Source organism: Gracilinanus agilis, chromosome 1 (assembly GCF_016433145.1).
Source record: "Gracilinanus agilis isolate LMUSP501 chromosome 1, AgileGrace, whole genome shotgun sequence".
NCBI lineage: Eukaryota > Metazoa > Chordata > Mammalia > Didelphimorphia > Didelphidae > Gracilinanus > Gracilinanus agilis.
Genome location: NC_058130.1, coordinates 753,179,888 through 753,207,622, shown reverse-complemented (window position 1 = coordinate 753,207,622; position 27,735 = coordinate 753,179,888). Strand labels below are relative to the sequence as shown.

General features: G+C 40.3%; 1 protein-coding gene across 3 annotated transcripts; it reads right to left on the bottom strand.

The window, feature by feature from the left end:
* ZCCHC8 (zinc finger CCHC-type containing 8) lies at positions 1-27,735 on the bottom strand. Of its 3 annotated transcripts, XM_044673310.1 has the most exons (15): positions 27,433-27,735; positions 27,285-27,387; positions 19,399-19,441; positions 17,726-17,800; positions 16,954-17,059; positions 14,897-14,974; positions 13,077-13,180; positions 12,882-12,947; positions 11,870-11,930; positions 11,129-11,271; positions 10,799-10,941; positions 8,855-8,973; positions 6,457-6,543; positions 5,422-5,542; positions 1-1,469 (listed from the first exon to the last, which is right to left on the bottom strand). In XM_044673310.1, the coding sequence occupies exons 1-15, from the start codon at positions 27,526-27,528 to the stop codon at positions 658-660; spliced, it is 2,157 nt and encodes a 718-aa protein (XP_044529245.1). In that variant the 5' UTR covers positions 27,529-27,735; the 3' UTR covers positions 1-657. The 3 variants fall into 3 exon arrangements, with proteins under 3 accessions (XP_044529245.1, XP_044529237.1, XP_044529252.1); XM_044673302.1 differs by having other exon boundaries at positions 27,285-27,735; XM_044673317.1 differs by lacking the exons at positions 11,870-11,930; positions 12,882-12,947; positions 13,077-13,180 and having other exon boundaries at positions 27,433-27,733.

Genomic DNA, 27,735 nt, shown 5'->3' with positions numbered 1-27,735 from the left:
TTTATAGGAAAACTAATTTATTAAACCTCTGTACACAAGAATGAACATATCTGTGCAGTGAATTTACATGAAGAATGAGGTTACAAAAAGTAAAAGGGATATTAAAAATTGACCCAGGAAAATCACTTATAAAAATACGTCAAATGGTGCCAAAGCTAGTAATCCCTGATTCTCAATTGACTGCCAACATCAAGATATGAGAAATTTAAAATGGTCAGAGCTTTAAAAAATTGGTATTATTGTTAAACATATCTACAATGACAATTAGCAAAATGTAGAAAGAGAAAACAATGTACAAAGGACAGATTTTAAAACTATCACTCCTGAAACTCACAGGTCAAAAAAATGGTATAAACCTTAACGATCAATTAAATGAACTCAGACATCATTTTTTCTTCCCATTTTTTTTTTTATCACAGAGAATGAAAAGCTCAATGAGCAAATCCACAGTCTTTCCCTTCTTTAAAGGAAACTTTGCCTTAAGCTAAGCCAGGGCTGGCTCCCACCAGCATCCAGTTCTGGATAGCTCTTTCTTAAACATTGGGGAAAAGAACAATACAAGAAGAATTGCCCACATTGTTCATCTCCAAGCAACAAAGAACACAAAGTGAGGATGAAGGTCAGTGTTGCTCAGACTAACTCCCCAAGTCACTAATCCTAAGTTTTTTTATTTTTTTGCTGGTTCCGGGGTGAGTTCTTTAGTAAACTTCGTATTCGGAGATAGACACCGGTAGATTCTGCCATATTCTCAAACTCAAATGGGGTTATTCCAGCTGCAAACTTGCTCATGTCTGGGATAGGGCTGCTTGTCTTGGTGGATGAGGTTGTGTTGGTGACCACTGGGAGGACGTCCTGCCTGCTGCCCTCACTGACCTCGATGACTTCACAGTCCAACCCAACAGCACCATTGTCCAGCCCATGCTCAGAGCCTGCCTGGGCAGGCTCCTCCTTCTTTGCCTCTTCACAAAGCATCCCCTCCTCAGAGTCAGGAATTGTTTTTGAAGGCTCGGATGCACAGACCTGCACACAAGAGTCTAATATACCAAGGTCAGTTGCCATCTGCTTTCCAGGAATTTTTTCTTCTGCAACAGGGGTTTCTGGCTCATTCCGGCAGGGGGATGACGAAACAGAATTTCCAGTCAAAGGTGTGTCGATGGGCAGGTCGGAATCACTGTTTGCACTGTCAGCTTGCTCCAGGGCAGCCCAGATCAGCCTCTGCTGCTCCTCCAGCTCTTCCAAGGTCAAAGTATCTTCATCCATGGATCCAGCTCCACTTCTGGTCTGAGTAGAGTCACCAGGAGTGGGAGGAGGGGTTCCCCTGGGGAGGGGAGGTGTAAAGCTGGGAGGGGTACAAGGAGGAGTCCCTTGGGGTAGTGGAGGAGGAGTTCTAATTAAGGGGGATCCAGGAGGCAGTGGGGGTTGAAACTGAAATCCTTCACCAAGATGAGAACCATGGGGTATCTCCATATCTAAAAAATAAAATTAAGAGGCTTTTTCAGAAGTTATGATTAACATGTGACTGAGCAATATTTGTACTATGACTTAACTCTTATCTGGGGATAGAGCCATTAGTCAGTTACAGCTGGGATGGAATTCCAGAGATCCAATTGCACTCCCTGCAAAGACTTCTGGCTTCATCAATGTTGGGCCTCCCTCCCCTCTGCTAATGCAGACCATAACCCCTTCGTGGCTCAGTTACTGAAAACTGCCATGATCAAAACCATGATGACCCTGTGTTCTGACCACGAACACCGGGTTTGGGCTTCTGTACTTAACGGTGATTATATGCACTGCACTGAGAGAGAGAAAAAAAGTATAAATTTCACACACGTGCACACACACACACACACACACACGCACACGCGCGCACACACACGTGCGCGCGCACACACACACACACACACACACACACACACACGAGACATGTAGAAGCAAAGTGCAGGCATTCCTTCTGTACTGCGGTGCTTGCCCAGTGGCCCATAATCTGGAAGATTCCTGTAAAATTTTTGGCCCTCCCTTTGTATCGGAGAAGAAGTCTGAAATTTTTTCTTTTACTTTTACAGGGTGTTCATGGTACCATCTTTCAAATTTGGGTCATGTATGTGGTCAAAGGCTATTTCATGCATTCTGAGTTTCTAAAGTTTTCCTGTCACCTGCTGCCTTCACGCATTGTCTGCAGCTTCAGCAAAACTCTCCCAAAAGTCCCATTTCATTTCATTTGTGGCCCTGTGATATAGTGAAGCCAGGACATGGAAGGGGGGGGATACCTTTACTCTGAGAGATCCAAAGAGGATCTTGGAGTTTAGGGGAACAAGGTTGGGAGATCAGGGAGGTTTTCAAGGAGGATGGTGACTTTGGTACAGTGCAATGGCAAGAATAGGATGAGTGGTGGATCAGTGGGCTCTCAAGTCATATTGCCACAAAGAAGTGGCTAAAGGGAGGGGCACCAAGTGAGACACAAAAGACAGGCTGAAGCCAGAGGGCATAAGGCAATGCATTCTCAATTCTCTGGGCTGATCCTCATTGGGCAGAGCAGTGCCATGACCAGACCTGTGACCCTTGCACCACAAAGAGCACTCTTTTATTGGTCCTGCAGGATGGATCAGATGAGGGGGAGTGTAGGGGTGGCTGGAGTAAGAAAGATCATTAGGAGATGACTGAGACCTAAGAAGTTAAGGAAAGGGGTAACAGCCTGCATGAATTATGGTGAAAGTGAGAGTACTCAAGATAATGAATCCAAAGATTCTAAATATGTAGAGTACAGAAGAGTCAAAGACAGCAGTTTTAGGCTTGGATAACTTGGAAGAAGGCAAAGCAACCAAGAGAAATAATACATATAAGGAACTGCTGCTAAACTAAGGAATTTGCTTGCTAACAAGTACTTCTGCTAGATCAAGGACTAAGGGAAAGGACCCACAAGTATACAAATATCGACAGCAGCACTTTTTGTCATAGCAAGAAACAGAAATAAAAAGGGTCTCCATATTTTGGGGAACGGCTAAAGAAGACAAGGTGAAGGTGAGAGGTGCAGAGAAGGCCAGAAAGTTTTGTGTTACCAGCTGCAGAGTGAAAAGATCAGAATGATTTGAGTGATAATCACAATGACCAAGTGAGGGCAAACAGTTCTGAAGGACATGAGAACTCTGCCCAAGGCAGCAGCCAGTTAGAACTCCAAGAAACTGATGATGACAAGACAGCTCCCCTGTTTTTGGCAGAGGTGACAAGGGCCAGAATGAGACTCAGTCGTTGTATTCCTCTGTTTTGCTTTATTACACATACGTGTTACAAGAGAAAGCTGCTTTTTAAAGTACAGAAGGAGACATGAATAGAGCAATTTTGTTACTACCTTGTTTAACTTAATACATATACTTCTTCTTTTTTAAACCCTTACCTTCCATCTTGGAGTCAATACTATGTGTGGTAAGGGCTAAGCAATGGGGGTTAAGTGACTTGCCCAGGGTCACACAGCTGGGAAGTGTCTGAGGCTAGATTTGAACCTTGGACCTCCCACCTGCTACTCAGCTGCCCCCAATACATATACTTCTTAAAAAAAAAAAAAAAAAAAAAGGCAGGGTGCAGTTGGGTAGCACAGTGGATTGAGAGCCAGGTCTAGAGACAGCAGGTCCTGGGTTCAATTCTGGCCTCAGACACTTCCTAGCTGTGTGACCTTGGGCAAGTCACTTGACTCCCATTGGGTCTTTACCTAACCTTTACCACTCTTCTGTCTTAGAACTGATAGTATTGATTCTGATACTGAAGGTAAGGGTTTAAAAAAAAAAAAAAAGCTTAGACATGGTATCCAAACAAAGGCTAAAACATAATATGTGTGTTTTTTAAACTGTCTTCAAAGTCAGCAGTACCTTCTATAACTGCACCACTAAGAATCATCACCCTCAAGCTAGAGGAGTAGTAGGCATTGTCTAATCTCAACATCTTGTTTTACAAATGGAGGAGCCTGAGGCCCAAAGTGGGGAGGTGGCTAGCCCTAGGTGACAGAGGCAGCAAGGGGCAGACTCCAGGTTCATGACTAGTAGCAGTCTGCTTTCACTATGGCCCCCACCTCACGCCTCTCCAGCTGCTCCCAACTCCAAGCTAATCACAAAAATAATGAATCTGCCAAGCTCTTTATGAATAAAAAGTGTCTGTTTGGAAAAGTCATGACCAAGAGCTTCTTGGTGATGGGATTTCATGCAAGTCGTGTGGGACCCAGGCACCCCCACAGCAGCCCCACTCCTCTGAGCCACTGGAAAATATCAAAAACTCACCAACCAGAGAGCATTTCTATCAATTGCTATGGCAAAGAGCATTTGTTTCCTTTTTTCTCAATGAAAGAGCCAGCACATTCTTTTTTTTTTTTTTTTGTATTTTTTTTTTTTCATTTTAAACCCTTAACTACTGTGTAATGACTTATAGGTGGAAGAGTGGTAAGGATAGGCAATGGGGGTCAAGTGACTTGCCCAGGGTCACACAGCTGGGAAGTGTCTGAGGCCGAATTTGAACCTAGGACCTCCCGTCTCTAGGCCTGGCTCTCAATCCACTGAGCTACCCAGCTGCCCCTAGCACATTCTTTTTAATGTGTGTGTTTTGGGTTTATAGGTTTTGAAGTCTAGATTACTAGATTATCTCCCAAAATTTTAGTTTTAAGGAAGGACTTGTTGGGTGGTAGGAAGGAAATGGCTATTTGTTGAAGACAACAGAAAAACAAGCAGTGTGTGTGTGTGTGTGTGTGTGTGTGTGTGTGTGTGTGTGTGTGTGTGTGTGTGTGTGTTTTTAACCCTTCTGTCTTAGAATCAATACTGTATATTGGTTTCAAGGCAGAAGAGCGGTAAGAGCTAGGCAATGGGGGTTAAGTGACTTGTCCAGGGTCACATAGCTAGGAAGAGACTAAGGCCACATTTGAACCTAGGACCCCCTGTCTGTAGGTCTGGCTCTCAATCCACTGAGCCACCCAGCTGCCCCTCAATAAAAGTTTTAAAAATACTAAACCACTAAAGAGATTAACCAAAGTTTTCATCTGTCCATTAATAGAAGAACTGTTCAGAAACACAAACTATCAAGAGTTGGAAAAGAAAGAAGGAAAAAAATTTTTTTGGTCATTAGATTTTACAGAAACCCATGTACAATAAATTTAATATATATTTGTAGAGATCTGTATTATACATATTCACAAACACATATAAAAATGCATAGAACTTTTGTCGCATGCAACTCAGGTCCCCATGGAACCAAACATCTTTTTTGCTAATAACAATATTTTCTGGAGGAAGAGCAAAGGGAGCGGAGTGCCTTCAGGTGTTGGGGCTATCTAACATGCAGAGGATTCTCAGGAGAATTGGCCTGCTATCGTTCTAGGACTCTGCCTTTGAGGAGCCAACAAGTACATAGACCGATACTTCTGTTTTGGAATGAAATCAGACTTACCTGAGTCAAGGTCCATGTCCGTGGCCGAGGAGGCTGTTGTACTGCTCCCCCTCCTCTGTTTCTTCGGGCTTCGAGGACTAGACTGAGATGCGGCCCTTTTGCTGCCACACTGAGGACTTGTCTAAAGTGGTAACATAAGCCAGCTCTTAGAACAGTGAGGCACCACAGAATCCTCCAACCCCAGCCCCTTGCTGACAAAAGCTGGGCTTGACTTCTCAGTCCCATAAACGACAACATTCAGAAAACAAGTGAGGGGCAGCTCTAAACTGAACATGCTAGGAAGTGTGCTTGTAGGCCTACTGAGTTGAGGGTAGCTATCTCTTGTGGATTTTTCTACTGTTTCTTCTTTATATCATATAAATTAAAAGAAAAAAAAAGACATGCTTTATAGATAACTATCACAAGTTTTCAAAACTTGAATAATTAAATTTCCTGGAGCTGGATTTCTCTGAAAGTACTATTTGTCTTAGTAAACGGTCTTTCTTTATACCCCATGTCTCCTGATAGATCATCCCCATTCAAGGAGCATCCCTCCCAATTTAGCCACAGGTTGGCCCATTGGTGACTGGCAGACAGTTGGTCACTGGACCCCACCTTAAGTCTAAGTAGTCAGAGTCCACACTCTACTGACAGGACCTTAGACAACCTCGGGCCACCTCAATATGAGGAGAAGGCATCAGAGGGTAGTCTGAGTAGAGGATTTCTAAACCAGCTAAATAATCTAGGATAATCAATTAACTCATTGTAGAGCACTTTAATATTTGTAAATTTACAACCTTGTGATTATATCTCAATACCATCATCTATGTTCTATGAAATGGAAACTAGTGAAGAGAAAAATCACCGGGAGGTGGGGGTAGGGTAGGGAGTGATGGCTGTCAAGAACCCCCAGGGCCCACCTGAAAACTAACCTCACTCTTATGCTCAGCCAGCAGAAGAGCCACTCCTGAGAGGCGGTCTGAGCATACATAAGTAGGACTCAGAAAAGACACAGAATGGGCACATAACATATTAAAACACACCATATCTACTTACTGCTTGGAAATTGGAAGATAGGTAACTTGCAAAAACATCCTTTTGCTGAGATGCCTGCATTGGTATAGAGCCAAATATCCTCCAGTCCTAAATAATGAAAAACAGGAATATTTAATGAACATTGTTCTTGGTGATTTGCTTCCCATCACGATGAAAACATTTTCATCCCTTGCATCCATGAATCCAGAAAAAAACAATCTCTAGATTTCCTGCCTCACTGGGAATAGAACATGTGCTTCTGCCTTTTTTCTTTCAATTGTTAACAAGTTATTTATTGATCATTTGCTGCATCATTAGGAGGCAAACAGAAGACTCAAATTATTAATCTTCCTTATGTGTCAATTTCCTGTGACAGAGAAGTGATGTGGACCACAACGATGCTTCCAAAATGAATCCCACAAAAAGCTTGTATGCCAGGAAACATCTGACATTCTCATTTGGCCAAATAGAAGTCTGTGGATACAGGAGAAATCCAGGTCTTCCTCACCAGGTTCTGTAGCAGCCTCTCAATTGGACCAGCTTCAGCATCAACACCTTCAACACGTCCCACATACTAATAACAGGCTAATACTGCTTTCAAACCAAATGCCTCTTCTGACTTACGAAGGACCTACCCAATTTGACCTCACCCACCTTACCTCCCACTCCTCCAAATGTGTCGTGATAAGGCTGGTCTTCTCACTGTCTCACAAGGAAGAACATTCTAGCTCCTTGGCTCACTAATTGTTCTCTCAGACACACAGAATAGCAGGTGTGTTTCTCTTGGCTCTTCCCAAGACTCTAAGACATACAGCTGTAAGGGACTTCGGAAAAGATCAGGCCCAAGCATCTTCACTTAAAGATAATTTTAAAAAGGAGCCTGAGAGGAAGTACTTCTCAAATTTATACAGCTAGAGAGAAGCCAAATTAGAGTTTGAACCTCCAGATTTAGGATTTGTCCCACTGTACAATATTCCCTTTGCAATGCTAGACTAAACATACTGTTCCCAGATCAGCTCAAGCCCCACTTCCTTCATGAAGCCTTCTCTGAGTAATTGCCTCAGAGTAGCGCATACAGGCCAAGGGAAATTAATATGCTTGTGTCTTAAATGGCTACAAGCTGTTATTTTCTGTATATGTTTTTTAAACCCTTACTTTCTGTTTTAGAGTCCGTACTGTGTATTGATTCTAAGGCAGAGGAGTGGTAAGGGCTAGGCAATGGGAGATAAGTGACTTGTCCAGGGTCACACAGCTAGGAAGTGTCTGAGGCCAAATTTGAACTCAAGATCTCTGTCTCTGGGCATGGCTCTCAATGCATGGAGCCACCCAGCTGCCCACTCCTGTGTTTCTTCAAGAAGATCAGAAGCTTCCTGAAGACTGGGCCTTAGCGCAAGGATTCTCAAAAAGATTCAGCTATTACTACTCACTGATTTCTTTAAAGGAATATGACGCAGAAAGAGGAAAATTATAGAAATGTTTGATTTCAAAGGTGAGAGTAGGGATCTTAAGAGTTGGCTAACTATCTTTTCCTAGGCTAGGTACATGTGGAGGCTGGTCTTGAATACAAGTCCTGGACTTCTACGTCTGATCGCCTCTTGCTACCCCTCCTCATCCCTGACCTGCCCAGACTTGATTTCCCTTTCTTGCCCAGGCTGGAAGTGCAGCAGCCACTCAGGATAGCCCAATATGATTTAGCTGGTATGGAACTTATTCTACTTTTCTGACTAAACCGCTTCCCCCTCTTTTGGCAGTGCAGCTCAGCAATTTTCCAAACCAAAGGGATCATGATATCAGAGTGAGAATTAATGCAAACAACTCACTGGCTTTAACTTGACTGCAGCACCATATCAATGCAAGCAAGCAATACATTAGCATCAGCATTAGCCTTAGCCTCAGCCTCAGCCTCCCCAGCAGCAGTGACTACAGAGACACCCATTCACTTACCCATACAGTTTATGTTGCCTCTTTCTAAATATTGGTATAAGATAAATTTCACATAAAATGCTCATCATCTCACCAATTAGAATTTTTTTTTGTATATAGCTTATGTTCTGAGACAATTGATTTAAAATACATTCATGGGGTAATTAGGTAGCACAGTGGATAGAGAGGGCCAGGCTGGGAAGTGGTAGGACCTGGATTCAAATCTGGTCTCAGATACTTCCTAGCTGGGTGACCCTGGATAAGTCACCCTGATTACCTAACCCTTGTTGCTCTTCTGTCTTAGAATGTATTAGTAAGAGAAAAGGTAGGGTTAAAACAACAAGAAAATACCCCAAAATGTACACTGGTAACTTTTTTTCTCCCTCTGAAAAAATAGATTTTTTAAATATGAAATTACCAAAAGAATTAAACTAAAATTTTAACAGTATCAATTTTTAAAGGGATAATATAATATATAAAAAAGAAATATACTTACATCTGAAATTCCTTTGGGAGTAGATATGTTAAAGCCTGGATAGTTGACCAATTTGGAGAGATCATAAGTGACACATTTACTTTGCAACTCGCCTGCTTCTGTTTCCCCATCAGCAGCATCTATTATAAACCATCAAAAGTGTTGTTGGCAGATGGTAGCAAATGTAGTTAGACTAAGGACAACAAAAGTGTTTCAAGATTTATTCTGACCATAATTTTAGGTCAAATTAATTATCAGCTGCTTTATTTTTTTTAATGTTTATTTTTGTAAGTAATCTTATAAAACACAAACCCCCAAACACAAACACAAATAAACAATCAAAAAATGGTAAGCTTTCATCTGCATCTGACTCCAACAGATCTCTGGAGGTAGATAGCATTCCTTATCATAAAGTCCCTCAGAATTGTCCTGGATCACTCTTGCCGATGATAGCTAAGTCTATCAGCTGATCATTCCACGATATTGCCATCAGGCTATTTTATTTTCAGCAATGCAATTGATGATATTTCCAGGTCTCTGCTGATCAACACTGTGGTATAGACCAGTGGTTCCCAAAATTTTTTGGCCTACAGCCTCCTTTCCAGAAAAAATATTACTTAGCCCCCTGGAAATTACAATTTTTTTTAAATTTTAATAGCAATTAATAGGAAAGATAAATGTGCCTGTGGCCATCACCACCCTCCTGGATCGCTGCAGCACCCACCAGGGAGTGGTAGTGTCCACTTTGGGAATCATTGGTATAAATGAATCCAACAACTAACTCATGTTATGGCTAGGATGGTCATGGAATAGTTATGCCATCAGCTTGATAAAGATAACAAAAAAGAGCAAAGCGGATAGGAATTGAACCGAGGATTCCTACCTTCTGGTGCCTAAGACAAGTACTTCTATTTCTTGGTTTTTTCCTTATAAAGATTTCACATTGATGTACAAGGCAGAGAACCTGAGTAACAGTGAAGGACCATCTACATAGGATGACCAACTTGAAAATAAATTGGAAGGGGGGGAGGGGCGGTGACAGCTGGGTAGCTCAGTGGATTGAGAGCCAGGCTTAGAGACGGGAGGTCCTAGGTTCAAATCTAGCCTCAGACACTTCCCAGCTGTGCCTTGGAGCCAATACACAGTATTGACTCTAAGATGGAAGATAAGGGCCTAAAAACAAATGAATAAATAAACAAATGGGAATCCTAGGTTCAAATTTGGTCCCAGACACTTCCAAGCTGTGTGACCCTGGGTAAGTCACTTAACACTTAACCCCCATTGTCTAGCCCATACCAATCTTCTGCCTTGGAATCAATACAAGTATTGATTCTAAGGTAGAAGGTAAAGAGTTTAAAATAAATAAATGGGGGGTGGGGGGGGTGGGGAGCTGGGTGGCTCAGTGGATTGAGAGCCAGGCCCAGGGATGGGAGGTCCTAGGTTCAAATCTGGCCTCAGATACTTCCCAGCTGTGTGACCCTGGGTAAGTCACTTAACCCCTATTGCCTAGCCTTTACTGCTCTTCTACCTTAAAACCAATACACAGTATTGATTAGAAGGTAAAGGTTTAAAAAAAAAAAAAGAAATCATCAGAAAGGTGCTAAGTTTTTGTCAACATTGTCAAAAACATGAGTAATAAGAGCATCACAAAATTAAGCACTCTGCAAATGACTGAAGGAATCTGTGTGTCCCTATAGATGTGTTTACTGGCTATCAGGAGATCAAAATCAAAGTAACTAAAGAGTCATTCACTGACTAGAAGCTGGCATTTCTGGATGCTTCAGTATAATTACTTCCCTGGGTTCTATCTGGTTCTTGTAATATAAGGCCATTTGCCAGTTGGTGAAATCATAACATTCATCCAGTGGTTCCATAGATGCTTACAAGGTACTTAATATGCTGTTGCTTCAACAAAAGAACACTAAGACTATAACTGTAATGCTCTTTAAACTTAAAAACCTCTACCTTTTCCATCATAGAGAGCAAGTCCTGAATTCTCTAATTCAGCCTCTTTTAGCCAACCTGGGGGATATCCCAATTGTCTCATGCGATATATAAATGGGGGAAGGGTCTTATCAGTCACTCCAAGTGCATCCTGAAGTTCCTCACTATGAAAAAAAAAAAAAGATAAAAAGAATAATTTAACATGGTGAGATTTTATTTTTCCTTACATTTTTATACATCAATTCGGTGACTACTGGATAACATTTGTATGTAGTATTTCAATTATTCTGAATATAATATAGTAAGGAAAAAAATAAACGTCTCTATAAAAAGTAGAATAATTAGATGTACCTAATAATTCCTGGTTTGAATCTTCCAAATCTTTCTTCAACTTCCTCTGCATGGTACCGCTGCTGATAGTTTTGGTTGTTTGCCTCTCCACAGGCTTCCATAAACTCTTTCCTCTTCTCACTTATACGAGCAGCATTCCGAGGCTACAACAGAATGTATTTGAAAAGAATTTAAAGTTGGTTCAGAAATTCAGAAATTACCTGAAAATAATGAACATATTGAGCTGGGTCAGACAAATAAATGTTTTCTCTAGAGAAAAACAGAGTGCAGATTTTTAAAGGCACAAAATAAGGAAAGGAAGGAGAAGAAGGGGAAGAAAGTGATTTTGCTCTAAGGCAGTGATTCCCAAAGTGGGCGCCACCGCCCCCTGGAGGGTGCTGCAGCGATCCAGGGAGTGGTGATGGCCACAGGTGCATTTATCTTTCCTATTGATTGATATTAAAATTTAAAAAAATTAATTTCCAGGGGGCTAAGTAATATTTTTTCTGGAAAGGGGGTGGTAGGCCAAAAAAGTTTGGGAACCACTGCTCTAAGGTAATTACAGTATAACTTCATCTTTAAAATGCATCAAATTCCTAAAAGACTTTTAAAATTTCAATTCTTATACAACATTTATATTGAAACAGATTATATTAGTTGAAACTGATGTCTTGAAAAGTAATTGAGTACTGTTCCCCTATAAAATACTGAAAACAAGAAACTGGAGCATCAAAGAGATGTCTTTATATAAAGGAAATTTACCATTGGACAATCTTTCATTTGATGTTCTTCAGAACCACAATTGAAACAGTGAGCCTTTGGTCTATAAGTTGAAAAAAGAGAGAGAGACATAATGTAACTACCAGAACAAAAATAACAAAATGGTTGTGTGGTGTTTAAAACACTGTCTGTGCACCAAAAAAATAAGAATAAACCTACTAGAATGAGTATAATATAAACTATGAGAGCTAGAGAGGCCCTTGGAGATCATGTAGTCCAACTACCTCACATCACAGATTTCAAGGAAACAGACCAAAAGAGGTGAAGGAGACTTGCCAAAGATCACATGATGAAAGGATAATCTTAAAAAAAACAACCAAATATTTAAAATAATGTTAATATGTAAAGCATTTTGCAATGTTGTAATGCCTAAGAATTTGGGTGCTCTTTCTTTACTTTCTACCTCAGACCTTGGAAAGTTTGGAGAAAATCATTGCACAGAGACCAACAGAAGAATACACAAGATGTCTCCGAAAGTCAGTTTAAGTATAAGTAGCACAGAAAAAGGCAAATAACAGATACTTTCCATTATAAAGTAGTAAGATAATATGAAAAAGTTTTAAGCCCTACCTCTCAAGTAATTAGGTATGAAACATTTCCAACAATCAGTAGATCTCTCTGTGTACTGAGAGTGGTATTCATGTCACCTTTGGTCCCCCTGATATTTGCTTCCTGATCAACTTTTTTTCTTTAAAACCCTTACCTTCTGCCTTAGTAACAACTCTAAGAAAGAAGTGCAAGAGTTAGGCAGCTGGGGTTAAGTGACTTGCCCAGGGTCACAAAGCTAGGAAGTGTCTGAGGCCAAGATTTGAATCCAAGTCCTCTCAACTCCAGGCCTGGCTCTCTATCCATGGAGTCACCTAGCTGCCCTATTCCTCATAAAGACTTAGCCATTCATAACCCAGCAACATGAAAGCACTAGGTATATATTTTTCTAACTAAAGGATTTTATGGGTTCAATAAACAATGAAAACTAAGAGCTCTTGGCACAAACCTTTTTGCCTTTACTTGTATGTCTTGCCCTTCTAGAGAAACAATCTGGCTGAAGACTTGCTGGTATCTTTAGTGGATTTTATTAAGGAATAGTTATATGGCGACATTTTTAATTTCTAAATCAAAGGCGCACTTAAAGCAGAAGTAAATAATGCAAGTTGTTATAAATCTTCTTTTATTTCATTGTGTAGGATACTTGGGTATTTCCCATCCTTCAGTAAGCTGAGGGTTTTCGTTTAGTAGAGGTTGCCCCAATTTATCAAGGCAAAAATTGGTAAAATATAGGACACTTCCTACAACCTGTGGAAAAACAAGTCAAAAAATAGTGCTATTTAAGTAAAAATATAAAGTAGATAGATGAATTAATATGACACAAGAATAACTAAATTGAACTTTAAAAATGCATTTTATTTTTTTCTAATAGGTTCAGAAGTATAAATCCTGTTTAGTGAATCAGATCTTGCTATGTAAATTAAAGTTAATCTCTACACATAACCCCAACTGCCTAGCCCTTACTGTTCTTCTGCCTTGGAAATGATATGTAAGTATCACTCTAAGACAGAAGGTAAGGGTTTGGGGAAAAACAAACAAACAAACAAATACGAATCTCTAGATTCCCCTACCTTCTTGGAGGGTGCTGTTTCAAAGCTCTACTTAGGGGTGTTCATGGGTACAATCAGTGAATCTTAGGTTGGGAAACATAATATTAGAGAATCAAATTGGTAGAATTTCCCAACGATCACAAGAATTCCTTTGATAATGTCACTTCCAGGCTATCATCAAACTTTTCCCTGAATACTCGTAGTGATGATAATCTCACTTGCACTTCAGAAGGCATCCCTCCTGGACAGCTCTATATTATACAGTTCTTCCTTAAAGGACTGAATCCTGCCTCACTCTAATTTCCACCTGAAGTCCTGGTTCTATCTTTATTTTACTAATAGAGAATGTCTATTCTGACTTAGAACACAATAGTCTTTCCAATCTTTGAAGACTGCTGCTATCTTTCTTTTCTTCTCCAAAACAAATAACTCCAATCATTCTACTCCCATATCAAGATTCCCAGGCCCATTGCCACTTTGATTGTAAGCATCTACATACCCCTCTAGTTTTATTAATGCCATTCTCAAAACCTGGCATAGAAGAACAAATAAAATACTCCAACTGCAGGCTGAACAATGTAGAGTACAATGGAACAGTAACTTTTTATGGTCTGGACATTATGCTCTCATTGGACAAAGCGAGCTCAGATTTAGCTTCCAAACATGTAAAGCCAACAGATTTTTTTTTTTGTCCAAACTGCTTTTCTGGGAGGAAACCCTTACCTTCTCTCCTAGTATCAGTTCTAAAACAGAGCAGCAAAGGCTAGGCAATTAGGGTTAAGTGATTTGCCCAGGGTCACACAAGAGTTTTTTGAAGCCAGATTTAAACCAAGGACCTCCAGGTCTGGTGCTCTATCCATTGTGCTACCTATGAAGAGTTGCCCCTCATATGAACTGTTCTTAAGCTCTCTTTCGCTTATGTCTCTACTGGGCCAGTTAACTTTTAAGCCTCTGAATGCAGGTATTTACATTTATCCTTATTAAATGTCACTGTGTCGGCCTGCCATTTGTCTGTCATACTTTTTTGAATCTTGACTGCACTTTTCTCACGTCATGTCATCTGCAACATACTTTAATACCCCTGAGTACACTTTAATATGTATTCACCAAGTCACTTACCTAGCCAAAAAGAGGCCTGAACCCTTTATATGGTACCTACTCAATGGTAAAATCTAGTGTAATCAATACCTCTCTTTCCTAAAAGATGTAGCTTAATAGTCATAAAAAATTAATCAGATACCTACCATGTCTCCCCTTTGAAAGATTTTATACCTTGGAAAATATTTTTTAAATCATTTTATGAAATCTGAGACACAACTATCAAAAAATATTATTACATTAAATTCCACATGAAAAACAGAATGGAAAAACCTATTTGCAGAAAAATAAAATATAAAAACTTAAAATAACTTACACTAAAAGCTTCCTTAATTTTTTTTACTGCTTTTGATTTCTTCACTTTCCCATCCTCTTCCAACACAATACTGGATGGCTAAAAGGGGAAAAAAAAAAAACAAATCTCACTGTAAGATCCCCATTTTTTTTTTTAAACCCTTACCTTCCGTCTTGGAGTCAATACTGTGTATTGGCTCCAAGGCAGAAGAGTGGTAAGGGTAGGCAATGGGGGTCAAGTGACTTGCCCAGGGTCACACAGCTGGGAAGTGTTTGAGGCCAGATTTGAACCTAGGACTTCCCGTCTCCAGGCCTGACTCTCAATCCACTGAGTTACCCAGCTGCCCCCTAAGATCCCCAATTTTAATGAGTACCAAATTCTAAAATCCAAGTGTTAAAGAAGACATTCCTTTATTCAAAAGGATACAATGCAACGTGTATTAATAATTCTGACATGTTACTTATTTACATAGATTGGGATGTTAGTGCAAAAGGACAGACTGCAGCAATGGGTTAACAAGAAAACAGCAGGTACAGAAAGCACAAGTCTTTAGTGAAAACAATAATGTATTTGAATCTTATTTTAATAAGTGGTAATTTAGAGACTTTGGATGGATCAAAAATTCAAACAAGTAGAATACATTTTCCAGAAATCAAACAAGGAAAATGAAAATAACCATCATTTGTACCCAAATATAATGAGAAATGAACTTCATAATGATGACTCTGAGTCGCTGCAAATTACAAAGTGCTTTCTGACTCACTGAAACATCAAATTATTATTACTTTGAGGTTATATTTTGTATTTTTCTGACGTTTCCTAAAGCAGTACAGTAGGGAAAATAGCTAAACAAAGTGCTAAATGCATAATTTAAACTGGAGTCATTTTTATCTTCACATTTGACAACAGCTCTCATTTACAAAAAAAAAAAATTTACCAGATCACTTTATGTGTGCAGTATATTGAGTGCTACTTCACTTTTAAAAAAAAATTTAAATAAAAAGGTAGCTAGCACCGTAGTACTGCCCTGTCTTAACAGGCAGGAGGCAAAAGCAAAAAACCAAATACTTAATTCTGGGCTTCAACAGCCATAGCAGGAGTAGCTGAGTGATCAACTAGTCACTTAAATGGGGATATGGGAAAAGTGAAACCTGATGCATAACCATTTGTTTTCAAAATCTTAGCTGAGTGGATCATAGAATTGGACTTGGAAGGGGTCTGGGAAGTTGTCCAGTATAAGCTCTATTTATTACCTGACCCAAAGTCTCTACTGTGGCCAAATATCTTGGCAGTCTAAGATCAATTTACAGGCTGAAAAAATTTAGAGGTGGAAGACACCTTAGAGGTATCATCTAGTTCAAATACTATCAAATACTGTTATGAAGAAAATAAGGCCAGAGAGGATAGAGCCATCAATGGAACATCACAGAGGTAGTAACACAACAAGAAGTGAAACCCAGGTTAAATTCTATTAACCCTTCAATTTCAAATCAGTTCATCTTTCCACTTGACCCTGAATATAACTAAATACCTACATTCATTCAACTTTGCACACTCTTAGATGTCCCTGTCATAGCAAGGAAAAGGAGTAGTTGGAAAATCAGGAGACCCTGATCTTAGATGGTCTTTCCCCCTTTTAGGACTTTGATCTTGGATGTTCTTCCCCCTTTTAGATCCCTGATCTTAGAAGCATGTTTTCCCTTCCAGGTATCTGTTATAGGATTCCCTTTTCTCCTCTAGTTTGTTCACCTTAGTGCCCCACCTCCCTACTCCCAGTCCTCCATTAGGTCCTATTTTCCTATTCTGTAAAGTGATAGTTTGATAAACTAAAAAGTCTGGATAGCGTGTGGATGCTTAATGGTCAGATGTCCCTGATTAGAGGTCAGCAAATGATAACATAAAGGACTCTAAATTTGAAATCAACAACATATTCTTTTTTAAACACTGGGTATTGATTCCAAGGCAGAAGAACAGGTAAGGGGGCTAGGCAATGAGGGTTAAATGACTTACCTAGGATCTGAGGCCAGATCTGAACCTACAGAACTCAATATTTATAGAGCCTCTGTCGTGTGACATACCTGGGGCAGCACATTAAAGGCAGTCCTCTCAATATCAATTTTCTTCTGTTCCTCATATCGTTTTACTAAATTAGAAACAAATTCCTCGATTTCTTGATGATACTGCCTATATAAGACAACAAACAAAATAAACATAATATCTCAAGGATTAAATATTTAACAAAAATACAATACTCTGCATGGTTTTAAAAAAGGTTTATTGAAATACTGATTTCATAAAGTTATGTATAAATTTGGAAAATTTTTTAAAATTGCTGATAATGTAAAGAATGGATAACACTTTCTAAAAAACATCTAGTACTAGGGGCAGTTGGGTAGCTCAGTGGAGTGAGAGTCAGGCCTAGAGACAGGAGGTCCTAGGTTCAAACCCGGCCTCAGCCACTTCCCAGCTGTGTGACCCTGGGCAAGTCACTTGACCCCCATAGCCCACCCTTACCAATCTTCCACCTATGAGACAATACACCGAAGTACAAGGGTTTAAAAAAAAAAACAATAAAAAAACCCATCTAGTACTAAAAGATTTGAGACTAGTAAAAGTATTCTATGAATGAAATATTTTGTTCAAGTTAATCACATTTTAGATAGTTTTTATAAATTGTTTCACAAAGAGGAAAAAACTGAGTTAAAGGAGAAACCATACAATTTAACCAATTTCCTATCCAGAGAATTTTCAGGGATTAAAAAAATACTTTATCATGAGAATGACATTCACAGAAGCAAAGGAAAGGTATTACTTTAATAAATATATGAAATGTTTTTAAAAGTTACTTACTTCGAGATAACATTGTTCATAAATAAAATTTGTAGCAAGGGTCCATCTAATTTAGAATTGTTCACCAAAATTCCACTAAAAGAAAATTTAGAATGCACTTTTATAGTAGATACAATAGGATTTATCAACATATATAATACTATGTACTTAATCAGCTACAGTTTAATATGCTAGGTCTCGAGTCTTCATTTTATACAACTAATCTCTGCATACCTAAAGAAATAACAACCTACATTTTGGCCAACTCTAGCTGGTACATGTATTCCACATCTAGGCATTCTTGCTTAAAATAGGGAACTCCTAGAAAAAAGTGAATCTAAATTTTCCACTGACTCCCACTATAAAATAAATAAAATAAAAATTGTAGAATTAATATAATCAACAAGAACAAAATTATTGATATTATGCATAAATTAAAAATACTTACAAAATAAATATTACAATAGGGGAAAAATTAAGCCCAGGATATTGTGAAACTGGCTTAAAACACAGAAAATCATTTTGAATTATGTTTGAAAAAGATGTTTCACCAATTGACCAGAATACTCAAAACAGTATGATTATCTTAATTACCTTATCAACAGCAAGAAAACAATCAACAAATTAAATTCCATTAATTTTCACTTCCTAATTTAAAGATTTATTTGCTTGGAGGCCAGTAGTTTCCTTAACAGGCATTGCAAAACAGCAAATAAATAAATAAATGAAAATTTGCACTTAGCACAATCCTTTATCATTGTCAAACAGTAAATATGTACTATTTTTGGAATGGAGTTGAGGAAATCTATGTCTCTCCTGATGAACCACTCACCCTCACAATCTGGATTTTTTTTTATGACAAAAAAAAGTATTGTTATTAAATTTCTTGTGAATAATGAAATGTTTAAGACCCAACATTCATATTATAATTAGGCCTTTAAATCCCCTAAGATAACTTAGAAAAACTATGCTAAAGTTGTACATAAAAACCTATTCATAACAATTGCTGCATATAAGACCTTTGATGTCAAACTGTGAAATAAACTGAATGCTTCTGAGAATATAAGTATTTTTTGAGCTGTAAGAGTAAGATTTCAGTTAAATCATGATGCTGAAAGTCTCTTAGGTTCAAATTTAATAAGGGCAGAAATTCACCAACCTTTCCAAATTTTCTGAGGCAGGTAGTCTACATCTTATCATTTACTGATGGGGAAACTGAGACTGAGACTTAAAAAGATTTGTTCAAAACTACTTTTTTACTTTCTTTACTTAGCGCTCCAGCTACCTTGAGGCACTGGTATGCCTTTGTACTCTTTTCAGAAGCAGTAGGCATGTATTTTAAGTAAATTAAAATGAGCCAAACAGGGGCTGTTTAATTCAATAAGGATTTATTAGGCACCTTCTGAGAGCTGACAACTGGTTAGGTGGTGAGGAAGATACGAAACTTGGACAAACATTTTTGCTCAACAAGTGTTGTTTTCCAAAAGCTGCTAACAAAGCTTAATAAGAATATAAGTAAAGGCAGAGGAATGAGAAAATCGGTCAATTCAGATGGACTGTACTGAATTTTCTAAAATTCCAGAGAGTCTGGAAAAACAAAAGCATAAACCAAAAAACGTTATTTCTACCAAGTCACTCTTGTCAACATGAGAAACAGGACACTGGTGTTAAGGTTTGATTCCATGATTTCATACCTTGGTCGAGACAGAACACTCAGCTTTCTTTTCAGTTCTTGATGTTAATTATTTGTTAAGGAATTCAAATAGAAGAATCTTCACAGTTTGAAGGTCTGACAAGCCCACAGATCCACAAAGGTTTGCTAGAATATCGTGGCTGGCATCCCCTCCCCCAAGTGCTTTCTGGGACCAAGACATTCACTTCCTTAAGGAGTGGGGTAAAAGGTAAAAAGTGAAGTCCTTACCCTCCAGGAGCTTATCATCTATTAGTGGAGATTTAATCCGTATTCTGACAGGGTAGAAAATGATGAGGGCAAAGTGCTCTAAGAATTCTTTAAAATGAATCCAACAAAACCCTTCATCTTGAACACCATTACTGAGCCACTCCTCGAGATAATCCCTTCCAACATATATTCTAAATCATACACATAAAGAGACAAATGACATAAAGTGGGGAAGATACACAAAAGGGGCTTGGTCAGTGTTGGTGAGATGTCATATGGAAAGCAAAATATGAAATGCTGGGTGAGTGCACTGGTTATTTTTAATAAAAATTAAGCCCAAATCAATCACTTAAAAGAACCTAGCCTACAAGAGCCACAGGAGAACCACAAAGAGACCAGGAAGACATAGCCACACCTGCCCCCAAAGACACAATACATACATACTCCCCTTCATGAACTAATATCCTCAAAAATATCACAAGAGGAAAAATTAGTATCTTAAGAGTTTAGAAAAATATCCATTCACTTTAGCACTCTTAATTTTTATTTATTTTTAACCCTTACTTTCTTGGTAACAGCTCTATGACAGAAGGGCAAGGGCTAGGCAGTTGGGGTTAAGTGACTACTTGTTCAGGATTACAGGAAGGAAATTTCTTGAGGCCACATTTCAACCCAGGTCCGCCTGGCTCTCAATCCAGTCACCTTGCTGCTCCACTTCAGCACCTTTTAAAATCAGGAGATGCACTTTCATGAGTCAAGAATCTTTTCCAAACAGGAAGAACTCCTTAAATTTTATCTCAACTCTTAATTAGGTTATATATAAGTGCTTATTGCAGAAGTTTATTCTTTGAAATTTATCAAAATGAAATCTCTAGTCCTCTTAAAAAATATTTCAGGAGACCAGGATCCTCCTCAATAAACATTTATTAAAGACTTGGGTGAAAAGTGCTAGGCATCGTCCCACACAAACAAAAAACCCCAGCAAGAATGCTTCCTTCTGCAAGATTTCTTTTAAAAACAAGTTTTATTGATGCTTTTCTTTCTTTTTACATCACTATCACTTACCAAAGGCAAAACAAGCCAACACAACAGACAGATGTGACGGTGCATAGCTCATTCAGGGCTCAGAGTTCCCCACTGCTCTTTTAAGAGGAGAGAGATGTTTCACAGAGAGCCCCTCCGAGACAAGGTTGATCACTGCACTCATCAGCCTTGATGGGCAGACAGAGCACTTCTACCATTACTATGCACCAGGAACAGTGCTAAGTGCTGGGGATACAAATACAAATAAACAAAATAATCTCTGCTCTCAAGGAATTTACTATCTAAAAGAGATTTGACAGTTTAGAAGATATCTTTCATTGTTATTTTTTAAATCCTTTCCTTCTAGAGTTGATACTAAGTATCACTTCTAAGAGAAGAGTAGCAAAGCCTAGGCAACTGGGGTTAAGTGACTTGCCCAGTGTCTCTTAGGAAGCATCTAAAGCCACATTTGAACCCAGGACCTCCTAGCTCCAAGCCTGGCTCTGAAGATATTTTTTTTAAATTTTAATTTATTTTTTAAACCCTTACTCTCCACCTTAGAATCGATACTGTGAATTGGTTACAAGGCAGAAAAGTAGCAAGGGCTGGGCAATGGGGGTCAAGTGACTTGCCCAGGGTCACACAGCTGGAAAGTATCTGAGATCAGATTTGAACCTAGGACCTCCCATTCCTAGGCCTGTCTCTCAATCTACTGAGCCACCCAGCTGCCCCCTTCTGAAGATATCTTGCAAAGTTTTTCTTTTATATTACTGTGCTTACTATTTACTTACAGGTCACATAACCCTTACAGCTTGTCAGAAAGTAAAGACAATGGATCATCAATTAAAAGACTGCTGAGAACTCAAATCTCTTGAAGTTCTTCAAGGTCAGCCTCATCTGCTCCTCCCTCCCTGACTCGTGCCCTCCCGCTAGTTCCTCAGCATGCTCAGTCTGGGTCACACTACTTACTTCCCTCTTCTGTCCTGAGCTTTGTGTAGTGCATTCTTGGGACTCTCCTTTCAATGCAGCAGACAAAAACTGGCCTGGCCTTCATCCCTGCCTCTCATGACCTTGCTCTCTTCTCTTTAAGACTCAGGACCAGAGGCTGACTCACTCATGAAAAAGAAGCCTTTTCCTCCTGAATTTTCCTACAGAATTTGCATCTCTCCCTTTGGTCTACCACCCCTGACTTGTAATAGAAATATATGAGTCTGTGTATACAAGGACCAAAGGCTGAGCAGAAGCTCCTGGAGGGCTGGGCCAACCACCTCTTTTCTTACACGGAGAGCACCTGGCATCAGGGACTCCCAAGTGTGCTAAGTCACCAGCAGGTTGGCCCTGTTTTTAATCACGGCATCAACAAGGGCTGAGTGAGGGCTGGATGAAGGAGCACCAGGGAAACAAAGACAAAAAGGAAATGGCATTCTATCAAGAGGGAACACAGTACCTTTAAGGATACAAATATAATACAAATAATAATACAAAAATAAGAGATACAAAATGTATACAAAGAAAACACCAAGTCATTTCAGTGGATCCACAGTAGCGGGATCCAAAAGACTTCCTGGAGGAGTGGAGCTTGAGGGGAGCCTTGAAGGAAGCCAGTAGTTCTAAGAGGTAGAAGGAGGAGGGGCATGATGACCAGAGGGAGAATAATCCCAGTTTAATAAGACTATAGAGGATGGGAGGGAGAGTTTGGTTTTTTAGATTGGGTCCTTCTAGCTCACCAGGGCTGCAAGCGTAAAGGCCACACAAGGGCCTGATGGCACTCTGACCTGCACAGGTTCACCTGCCCCTGCTCCCAGGGGCTCACCCTATCAAAGGCAAACTTAGTGGGGACACCCGATAACTAGTAAGCTCCTGGCTGGAAGAGATTAAGACTAATAGGCTGCTAGATCCCAAGTCACAAGCCCTTGCTGATTCAGAGACTACAAGTATGGGCTAAACATGCTCCGATAGTGTCATTTCCAGACCATATCACCTACACTCTGACCGTCTATCTTCCTCAATCCCTTTTGCCTGGATCCAAGGACTCTGATGAATGAGGTTCTCCTGCCTATTTCCAAATCTATCACCTACCTGCCCCCTTTCCAGACTCTTTTTATATGTCTTTTTCATTCAAAAATTGAAAGGAGAGACAGTGTCTTGCTTGTTTACATTAGCATCCCCAAGGCCTAGCATAGTGCTTGGCATACAGTAAGTAATTTTAAAATGTTTTATTACTTGCTAACTTATCAAATGTCTAATACTGTAAAAAGGAGGAAGACTGATAAAAATCTATTGGAATTAAGAATTAAGTTACTGGTAATTTCAGAGACCCTTCCTGTCCATCTTCCTAGAGTTTAGCACAGTTGCCTAGAAAATAGTGGAAATTTTATAAATGTTGACTGATTTATTGACGTCCCCACATTTCTCCCCCTCACTTATTCCCCAAGTTAAGTTCCTAAGTGCAGGAAAAATGACCCTTTACATTTCTGTAGCCTGGGATTACTTCCATCATCAGTCTACCTTCACTTCACATTGCTCAGAGCTGGAGAAAAATCATGAAACTAGACCAGCTGGGTCTGCTATAAATTTGCTACTAGACTACTAAGTAGGTCCTCACCACAGCAAGGTAGTCTTTTTACATTTCTGATTGGATCTGCCAGCCACAGAGGATGTTGCAAACTTTTTCATCTTTCTGCAAGCCTCTCCAGCATCACCCCTTCATTCTCATATTTGACCAAACAACTGAGACCATTTATTGAGAGCTCTTTCCTTTCCCATCACTTAGACACCTTCCTTTATTGTCTCATATGAAGAGGTGTCTCCACCCCCCCCCAACTTACTATGGCAAATCTTTCTCTTATGCAACCGTGAGATTCAAGCTCATTATTCCTACATTCTCTGCTCTATTATTTTTCCCTATACTGGCTGCTTCCAAGGCTTACAAACACTCTCCTTTCTCCCTCAACCATATAAAATCTTCACTTGATCTGTTCATCCCCACTATCTATCAGTCCATATCTCTCCCCCTTCTTCACAGCTAAACCAGAGGACCTCCATTTCCTTTCCTCTCAATTTTAGACCCTTGGTAATCTGGCTTCTTAACTTTACCATTCAACTATTCTCTCCAATGTTACCAGTACTCTAACCACCAAATTCAATGGCTTTTTCTCAAACCTCTTCTTTCTTGATCTCTCTACTGTCTCTGACACTTTTGATCATCTATCTTCCCTTGAATAATGTCCCCTCTGCTTTCTCCTGGTTCTCTTCCCTCTAACTGCTTTCTCAATATTTTAGTTCATTCAAGTCATCTCCCCTCCCCCCAAAAAATGGGTGTCCCTGAAGACAGTCCTGGTCCCAGTCTTCCTCTAAACTATTACCCATAGTCAATCTCATCAATTCACATAATTAACATCTCTATGAGGATGATTCCTAGAGCCTACCTTTCTAGTCCGAAGCTCTAATCCCACACTACCAACTGTCTTTTGTCTGTAAAAATCTGAAATGCAACATATCCAAAACAGAACTCAGGTTCCTCTCAAACCTTTCTCTCTTATTTATAGTCAAAAGTATATTTATATAGTATATTTATAGCCAAAACTCTTTCTACTTATCAAGGCTCCTCTTTTTTACTCACACAATGTGTCTAATCCATATCCAACTCTTATTACTACTGTCACATTTTTTGTTTGTGTCCCCTTCTCTACACTCAAAGCCAACACCCTAGTTTATACTCTTATCACTTCATACTTGGATGGTGACAAAAAAAAATCTTCTAATTGACCTTTCTGTTTCAAGTCTCTCCTCATTCCAATCCATTCTTCCACTAAGCTACCAAATTTTCCTAAAGCATAGGTCTAACCATGTGATTCCCAGCTATTTATTGAACTCCAATGGTTCCCTATTACTTCCAGAATCAAATATAAAATGCTGTTTGGTATTTAAAGTACTTGAACATAGAAGACACTAACTAAACATTCGAAAAACTGAATTGACTACTTGTGGGAAAATTACAAGAGAAAATATAAAATCTAGATAAGATTGTTATCTATCCTCATTAAGCTTCTAATTAGGTAGAAAACAAACCTAACTTGGTGTGTTCAGAGCACTGGGCTGCCCACTATATACCAGTCATATAGAAAAAGAAAATCTTCAAACCACCTTCATTATCAAGTCATTTGGATTCGGCTAAACAGTACCCACCCTAGTTGCACTTTCCCGCTTGGGAGAAAAATTACCAGGTGTCCCCAAACAAATAACCAGACAAATACAATAGTACACAAATTTATCCTTTCCCTATTATGGGTTTCAATATATTGAAGGTTGTGGCATAGAAAATTAAGTAGGAATTTTTGTGGAAGCTGCAGACGACACAGAAAAAGTTTAGAAACTCAAATGCATGACATATGTATAGCAGTGTATAATATTAACACATTTTATCTTTTAATACCATAAATGTAAACAATTTCTTTTTTAAAGTTAAAATTTGCAAAAAGAACTAAAAAACCAGCAAAATTTTATGTGGATTTTCTGAATCACAAGGGCACCATACCCCTAATCCCTTGATATGAAAGGAATATCTCTGGGCTTGTAAATACACACACACACCTTTTTTTGGGGGGGAGGGGAGGGAGGTGTATCTAGTGTATCCTTTCAGGCTGGGCACCCCCAGTTTGCTGACTCAGCAAACATTTATTAAGCCCTTAATTATTCCAGTCACTGTGCTAAGTACTGGGGATACAAAAAGAAGGGGGAGGGGGAGAACAAACAACAACAACAAAACAGGCTCTGCCCTCAAGGAGCTCACAGTCTAATGGAGAAACAACAAGCAAATAAATATACACAAATCAAGCATATGCAGGATCAATAGGAAAGAAATGACAGAAGAAAAGTTCTAGAATTAAGGGGGGAGGGTTGGAAAAGGCTTCTAGTAGAAGGTGGGATTTTAATTGAGACTTGAAGGAATCCAGGGAAGTCAACAGGGAAAGAGGAGGGAGAGCATTTCAGGTATGGGGGGACAACCAGAGAAAATGTCTAGAGACAAGAAATAGTCTCTTGTTCATGGGATGACCAGGAGGATATACTCATCCATCTGGGTATACTTTTGTTGTTGGGAGTATTTTCTCCCCTTCTATCCACCAGTAGCACATAAGTTCGAGGAAAGAAGGGACTATTCTGGTCTCTGCATCCTCAGAATTTAGTAAAATGCTTGTTGGGTTAACTAATTATCTTTATATCTACAGATGGTCTTCCCATCAGTAGAACTGGAAGGGAAGGGCCAAATTTCATCCCTGGGTCCCCAATTCCTGGCACAGTAAGGGCTTAATAAATGTTTTTGGATTAGCTAATAATCATCTGCTTCAGTATTTTCTTCTCTCTTTCCCTCAACTCCCCAGGTTCCTGGAGTATAAGGGAATTGAGAGTCAATCAATAAACATGTATCACTTGCCTACTCCATGCCAAGCACTAGGCAAACCCTAAGAGTACAAAGAAAGGCAAAAAGAGTCCCTAAGGGGCAACTGGGTGGCTCAGTGAGCCAGGCCTAAAGATGGAGAGGCCCTGGATTTCAATTGTGGCCTCAGACACTTCTTAGCTGTAAGTAAGACCCTGGGTAAGTCACTTAAACCCAACTGCCTGGCCCTTATTGCTCTTCTGCCTTGGAACTGATACTTAGTATCAATTCTAAAATAAAAGGTAAGGGTTTAAAAAAAAAGTCCCTGACCTTGGGGAGATAGGGGTAACATGCAAACAGCTATCCAAGAACAAGTTATAGATGGAAAAAAGCTGGGAATAATCAAGAGTAAATATCTGCAGATTATGAGGCACTCAATTGTTCTTCTTTCTGTCTCTACCCCACAGATGTAAGGAGTGAGAAGTCAGGGGGACATTCTCAGGTCCTATAGTAGGCATTGAATTAACTAGTACTGGTCAGCTAACTCGATTTTCTCTTTCTAGGAAAGACAAGCCCTACCCCCACACCCACCCCAAGTGTCAGATCCCCAGCAGGCGCTTAAATTTTTTTAAAAAATTAATCAATGTGCTTTTAAGCCCTTACCCTGCGTCTTGGTATCAGTACTGTGAATTAGTTCCAAGGCAGAACAGCGGTAAGGGCTGGGCAATGGGGGTTAAGTGACTTGCCCTGGGTCACCCAGATAGGAAGTGTCTGAGATCAAATTTGAACCTAGGATTTCCCGTCTCCAGGCCTGGCCCTCTATCCAACGGGGCCACTTAGCTTTCCCCGCTGATTAACTTATTTACTTATCCGCGGTCTCCCCACCCCGCATACCTTAAGCAGCTGGAGGGCAGGAGGGGCACCCCCAGTACCTGTCATCCAGCAGGCGCTTAATAAAAGCAGGCTGATTAATTTATAACTCATCTGCTTACACGTGGTCTCCTCTCTTGTCGCAACTTGAGCGCCTGGAGAGCGGGGAGCACGCACACAGCAGGCGCCTAATTAAGGCGAGCAGGCAGAGGCGCGGCCTCTAGGCGCGGGGTCCCCCAAACCCACCCCTCCCGCCGGCCCCCGGGGGACGCCCAGACGGGAAGGCGGGCCTGACGTCACCGGGCCCCGAGGCCTCCTCGGGCGGGGTGGATTTCTGCCCAGCCTCGCTACTGCCGCTCGGAGCAGCGGGACTGACAGACAGAAAGAATGACCCTGGGCCAGAAGGATATTCTCGGCTCGGAGCTGCTCGATGGTCTCCTCATAGCGGCGCAGCCGCTCGCGCAGCTCCTCGTCCTCGACGCCATTCGCCTCCGCCTGAGGCATCTCGTCGTCCTCGTCCCTCTCGCCTTCAGCCATCTCCTCAGTGCTCTCCTCCGCCCCGAATCGGATGTGAACGGGCTCCCGGGGCGCTTCGTCGTCGCCACCGAACGCCTCGAACAGCTCCCGGTCACCGAAGTCCACCTCGGCCGCCATCTTGGCGCTCTGGGAGAGACGGGAGAAGGGGCGGGGCGACGGGGAAGAGCGGCGCCTCCGACCAGGGACACTGAGGACGGTTTCCCGGAACGGCCAGCTTCCTGAAGACCTGCTTTTAAACTAGCTAGCTGGACTACACCTCCCAGAAGACAATAGTCCGCCGAAGGCGGGAGTCGGGATGGTTGGGACGCCAGGCATGCCGGGACT